Source organism: Mus musculus, chromosome 17, assembly GCF_000001635.26.
Source record: "Mus musculus strain C57BL/6J chromosome 17, GRCm38.p6 C57BL/6J".
NCBI lineage: Eukaryota > Metazoa > Chordata > Mammalia > Rodentia > Muridae > Mus > Mus musculus.
This window is the reverse complement of record NC_000083.6, coordinates 39639516-39646147: the sequence shown is the minus strand read 5'-3', so window position 1 is coordinate 39646147 and position 6632 is coordinate 39639516. Positions and strand designations below refer to the sequence as shown.

Genomic DNA, 6632 nt, shown 5'->3' with positions numbered 1-6632 from the left:
ATCATGGTTCTCAGTTCAAACTTAAGGAACCATTATTAGTGAAGAGTAGTTGATTCTGTAGGTTTTACTCTTGTGTCATTGACCTCTCTGATTCTTTCAATTCTTGCTCCCCCTTCCTTTTCTGCAGAATCCCCAAGTCCCATTTAAAGGTTGGCTGTGCGCCTCTCCATACATTTAAATCAGTTGCTAAATGAAGACTTTCTGATCAATTAGGAAGGCTCCTTTCTGTTAAAGGAAATGCCATGTACAGGCTTCATGTCTACCATTGCTAGGAGTTGTTTTTTTTTTTTTTTTTGAGGGGGGGGTAGCCACTATCCTAGAATTCCAGTGGAGAGCCACTGAAACAGGGGACAAGGGTATTTTCTTCAGTGTCATAGCCACTGGTGATTTTTCCCTGTTCCAGGGATCACTTCAAACACATGACCATGTGTGCTGCACATATTAAACCCATCCTGTCACAAATAACAGAAACAACAAAAGTAAGAATCAGAAAACTATTTATTGAGAAAAGCGTCTCTAATATGTAAATTATTCAAAATCTATTACATATGTGTATGAAACCATCAGAGAACCACATAAAAGAAGAAAATAAAACCCATATTAGTTACTGCTATAGAAGCACAAAGGTTCATAGTCTGAATTATATCATAATTTCACTCCATTTTGATCAGATTGCAATAAGGGAGCATGAGGGGCCCATGATGATTTTACTGAGATTCCACACAATTATTCCTTGTGAATTTAAGATAGAGTGTTTTAACCTATTTGTACCCACCCCTTGGGGGTAAAATGTTCATTTCTCAGGGGGCTAAAAAATCACATATTGGTAATTTCACAATGTATAATATTAAAATTTTACAATAACAGAGTAGGAGTGGAAATAACTTGGTCAACAAAACATGAGGAACTTTTAAAAAGTGATATAGCATTAGAAATATTGAGCATCACTATTTTAAGAATGAAAGATTAGGTTATCAATTTTGAAGTGTTGCTAATTCCTACATTTCTGCTACATTCACAGCTTATTCAGAACTTTTTTTTTGGGGGGGGGCTCTATGTAGAGAGTCTAATTTTCATATTGTATTGAATTAATTTTAACTCTTCGTTCTTCTTGTGTTTTTGTGGTTAAGTGAATAGGATACAGACTTGACAGAGAGAGAATAATAGTGGACATAGACTTTTGGACACTAGGAGGCTCCTAGTTTATTTAAGAAAAAAATCTGTCCTCACTATTTTCAATTATTTGTCAAATGAGTTTCGAATTGGTGAGCAAAATTTTGTTATTTTTGCCTAGCATTAGGCCCTTGAGTGATAATGCAGTATAACAAGTCCATTATTTATAATTATCACATAGTTAAACTACATTCACGGCAATACATAACTACATCATAGTTCAAATAGATTTTGCCTATGACAGAGCCACTTAACATCCTCATAAGATCTAACCTATCTCTTATAGTTTGGATAAATGATATTTCGAAGTCATCGTTGAGATCAGCAGATATATTGGGTTCTTTCTCAGTCCGTTTCAGTGCCTAAGGAAAAGATTAGTTTTTACAGCAACAGTTGCAGTAAGGAATGTAAAACCTATACAATTTCATTTATACAGTAAGAAATGGGATGAGAATAGGCTGTAAATTCAAGACAAATGCTAGACCGCCATGGCACACTAATCTCTTATCACCTAAAGTTCAAGAGGGTGTAACTCAAGGGACAACTCAAAATGGAGGTCCATACTTAGTATTTTAAAAGGTCTGTATAACATTTGGTGCAAATTTTTCATTGCCTCTCAACTTATAACTTTCTGATATTAACACAAAATATTTTAGTTTGTTGAAGATTAAATATAGTAAAATGATTTCTGTTTATTTTGTTCATCTTACTGATAGTAATGCCACTGATATCCAAAAAATCATGGGTTTAAATATATACATTATCATATATATATATATATATATATATGCTTATGGGTATTAATTTCAGTGGTAAAATAATGTTTGTAAATTGTCAGAGCATGACCTAAGCTTGAATTTCTATAATGATTTGTTTCCCTTGAGTAAGAGGAATTCATAAGCAAATGTAAAAGACAGGTGCCATGGTATATGGTCTCTGATGTTTCAGGTTGACTTATTCACTTTATCCTGAACAAAGATTGATTTTCTTACAGTTTCCATGTTTCTCCTTAAATACCTCACCATATGGTATGGACATTGTCTAATATATTTCTATATATCATATCTATTTTATATTTCCTAGAGCAGGGACTATTAGAGTATGCTATAACAAATAGATTCAAAACATTTACCAATTATATGTAGAAAGTGCATGCTAGACATCTCTAATATTCACTGCATTTTATTTAAGCTAACGTTACGATCACAATTCTATTTCTATGAAACTCAATAAAAAAAGTAAATTAAATTCCTTTACAAACAAAAAAATGAATTTTCTTAGCAGAGATGGTAATACTAATGCTCTGATTCATATACTATATTCCAATTTTAACCACTGTCAATAGAACATTTGTTATAATGATTTTTAAAAATTACTGAAAATAAATATAAAATATTCCATATTAACAGACTTTTTTAATACTAAATTAAAAATTAAGCAGAAATGTTAATACTAACGCTCTGCTTCTTATATTACATTCCAATTTTTAATGACTGTCAATAGAACATTTGTTAAGATGATTTTTTTTTCGAGACAGGGTTTGTCTGTATATCCTTGGCTGTCCTGGAACTCACATTGTAGAGCTGGCTGGCCTGAACTCAGAAATCCGCCTGCCTCTGCCTCCCAAGTGGTGGTATTAAAGTTGTGTGCCACCACACTTGGATGTTTTGAGGATTTTTAAAAACTTTCTGAGAATAAATATAAAATACTCCATATTAACAGAGTTTATATTGAATAAACTTTACATTACCCATCCTATTTAAAAGGAAAAACCTACATTCTATACAAAAAGGTAGGGCTAATTTATCTCTTAAGTTTGAGGCAGAGTTTATATTCTATAGAGGTTAAAGTTCAATTTTTGCTTTTGATCCTAAAGTTAGATTTACTTAAAATGAGATCCTTGGTCTACTACTGGATTTCCTGTTCCAACCTCACATTTTACAGTGACAACATGTTTACAGAAGGTATGCTTTTCATCTGAACTGAACCTTCCATGCTTTGCCACTGACATTAATTTCAGTCCCCTTATTATCTAATTGGAGTCCTGGTCCATACAGTATATTTGTAGTGCATTTCCATTTTCAAGTGTCCCTTGCCACATGTCACTGCCTGATTTAGAGGGGGCAAACTGTCATTCTTATCACCATAAGCACTATTAAGTGCCCCAGGACTCCCTCAGAATAGTGTCACCTACAGGACACTTTCAAGTTTACTACTGTCAATTAGTTTGCCATTTGAGAAGGTTATAAGTAGATTTAGATGTTTATCTATTTTAAACTTACCATTCCTTCAAGAAGTATTGTTGGAAACACCAGAATGATGAGAAAATACATCAGTGGGAATGAAGCCATTGCTGGAACTAATCAAAGATATTTTAGTTGATGGAAGCAGTGCATGAGACACAGATGGTAACCAAATATATGAACAGAAGCTATGCTGAAACAACATTACATAGTAAATTATTTAATGGTGTAACAAGGGAAGAGAAAACCTGTAGGGTTCCTGTAGTTTTATTGTCCAAACCTTGCCTTTCATAGGGCAGACATATAATCTAAACATCTTTACCTATGCATCAAGAGTATATTTGCAAAAGGTATCCCTAACTTCTTTTTGAATAAGTCTATTACTTTATTCCTCTGTCTTCAAAAGGAAAATTTGAGAAAAACTTACAAATTTTTGAAATTTGCTTTTCATATTTACCATTTTTATTTTACAATTTTCTGTTTAAAACTATCATCTATGCTTTATGAATTGGAGTGCCATGGTTGTGGTTATGCAGACAAAAATATAGCAACACATTAGAAATGCATTTTTGAAGAACAATTGTAAAATATGCTTTTTTAGCTACTTGCATCAAATTTCATTTTATACGTTTAGTACAAAATATAAACAAAATTTATGAAGTGGGCATTTATTTTATTTCATTTCATTCATTTGTGCTTTAGGAGATAGGTAATTTCATAAGTTTATGAAGATTCAACCATGTATGCTCCATTCCATTGCCTGGAGTTTCCCATCTCCATATCCTTTAAATGCTGATAAAAGCTACTTAGTGTGGATCCATTCACTTTCCTGCTGCAATTCATAGAAATAGATTAACATGTAAATTGAAGGGGTGGTACATTTTTTATTCATTTGGTGCATATTCTTAACTTCCTAATTATTTTTGTAAACTAGGTTACATGCTTCAAATTCCTATCAGGTTCGAAGGTAACAGAAAGTCCTAATTAGCAAGCATCTAATAAAATTTTTGTTATTTTTGGTTTTTCTTTTTTTTGCTACAAAATGATTTTGTTTCTATTTATTTATTTATTCATTTATTTTTATTGATATTTTCTTTATTTGCATTTCTAATGTTATCATCTTTACTTATTTTTAATACCATTTATTCTTTTCCTCTTATCAAAACTTTCCATTTCCTCCATACTTTCTTTTACATCAGGGACCATTTGTTGAAATTTATGACTAAAATTAGTTTCAGAATTTCTCCATAATTATCTGTAATGTCTTTTTCTTGTTCATACTTCATACACAAAAATAAAAACAATTGACCTACAAATCATGCTTGGTTACTATGGATCAACATGCACACATTGCCTATACCTTCAGACTAATGGAATTCATTCTTCCACTTGGTGGACCAGGAAATAGTGAATTGTAAATAAATCCTGGGTTTCCTATGATACTTTAAGCAAGTTGTCACTTTCACAATTGTCTGACTATCATGTACAGATGAATAAATACATTGAAATGGAGTTTTCTAGCCATCAATATGATGTGTTGCTATATGTTACTTCCTAATTGACCAGGTTGTTATGTGAAGATGGCTGGGCAGTCCCATAATATCCTATATATTTCAAAGATTAAGGTTTCTGATGTGTCACTAGCCACTATATAATTAGCATTGCAACTATTGTAATCATACTGTAATAAACTTACTTACATGCTCTACATAGTTAGCTAGAATTGTTTAGTTCATACCTTTTAATTCAGAGCAGCTCCTGTTGCAGGTTCTGGTGCTTCTGTCATTCTCTGGTTCACCTCTTTTATTTGTGTAGAGGCGGGTCTTCAGAGATTTGAAGACTGACGTGGTTGTGTGACATTGGCTGCTATTTCTAGCAAAGCGGTTCAATTGAAGTGTTTTTCGTGGGTTCTGATACTTGGACCTCAGTATATTTGATACATACACGTAATTGGTGGGTCAAAAAATCCACTTTTTTTTATACACCTGAATATTTCTTTTTACTACTTTTGCAAGCAAGAGATAGGTCGGGTTTTGTCATATCCATATTCACTATGTGGAAATAGCACTTTGTTTAATTCACTGTGTGTTTGTGTGTGTGTGTGCCCATAATAAGTGTATTACAATTTTTTTCTATATTTTACCTCTTTCAAGAGTTTTTCCTCTTTCATGCTATGTTGTCTTCCCATTCTGATGGCAGAAATTTATTGTTTATTTCATTTACTTTGATCTTTGATTCAACTACATTGAACAATCTGCCTGTTTCTGTAACAATTCCATGGAGAATTTGTTTCTATTTCTCTGTAGTATTGCTTGAGCTGAGAGATGGTAATATACCCAGAAGTTCTTTTATTACACATGATTACCTTATCTTTTCTGGCTTTGTTTGTTTGTTTTGTTTTCTCTGATTATTTTGTTTCTCTGATTTTGTTTTCTTTCAAATTCTGTAGAGAATTGTGTTGACATTTTTATGGTAATTGTGTTGATTGCTTTGGGAATTGGTAAATTGATTTTCTAAAATTGCAATTTTCAGTATGTTAATCATACTAATCCATGAGATTGGCTGATATTTTCATCTTTTGATATTTTCCTCTATTTTTTCTTTATACACTTGAAGTCCTTGTCATACTGTTCTTTCATTTGCTTTATTAGAGTGACACTAAGATATTTTATGTTATTTGTAGCTATTGTAAAGGATCTTGTCTCCCTAATTTCTTTCTCATCTCATCTATCATTTGTATAATTGAGGTCTACTAATTTATTTGAGTTGACTTTGAATCTAGCTACTTTGCTAAAGGTGTTTCTTTATTCTTGGAGTTCTCTGGTATGAGTTTGGCCATTGTTTGTATTTAGTATCATATCATCTGCAAATAGCAATACTTCCTTTCCAATTGTAGCCCATTGATCTCCTTTAGCTGACTTATTGCTCTAGCTAGAAATTAAAGTACTATGTTGAATAAATATGGAGAAAGAGGGAAGATTTCTCTTATCATTGATTTCAGTGATATTTCTTTATCTTTTTCTTCATTTAATTTAATGTTGGCTATCGGCTTGCCGTATACTGCTTTTATTGTGATTATGTTGAAACCTTGAATTCCTAATCTCTTCAATAATTTTATCATGAATGGGTGTTAGTTTTTCCCAAAGACTTCTTCAGCATCTAGTGAAATGACCATGTGATACGTCCTCTTCTTTCACTTTGTATATGTGTGTATTA

The 6632-nt window shown here is 32.2% G+C and overlaps 1 protein-coding gene across 1 annotated transcript; it reads right to left on the bottom strand.

Moving 5' to 3' along the window:
• Window positions 1-480: 480 nt before the first annotated feature.
• On the bottom strand, window positions 481-5191 carry Esp15 (exocrine gland secreted peptide 15). The gene is made up of 3 exons (NM_001244651.1): window positions 5155-5191; window positions 3456-3532; window positions 481-1535 (listed from the first exon to the last, which is right to left on the bottom strand). Exons 2-3 carry the CDS (start codon window positions 3522-3524, stop codon window positions 1347-1349), a joined length of 258 nt encoding a protein of 85 aa, NP_001231580.1. The 5' UTR covers window positions 3525-3532; window positions 5155-5191; the 3' UTR covers window positions 481-1346.
• Between the last annotated feature and the right edge of the window lie 1441 nt (window positions 5192-6632).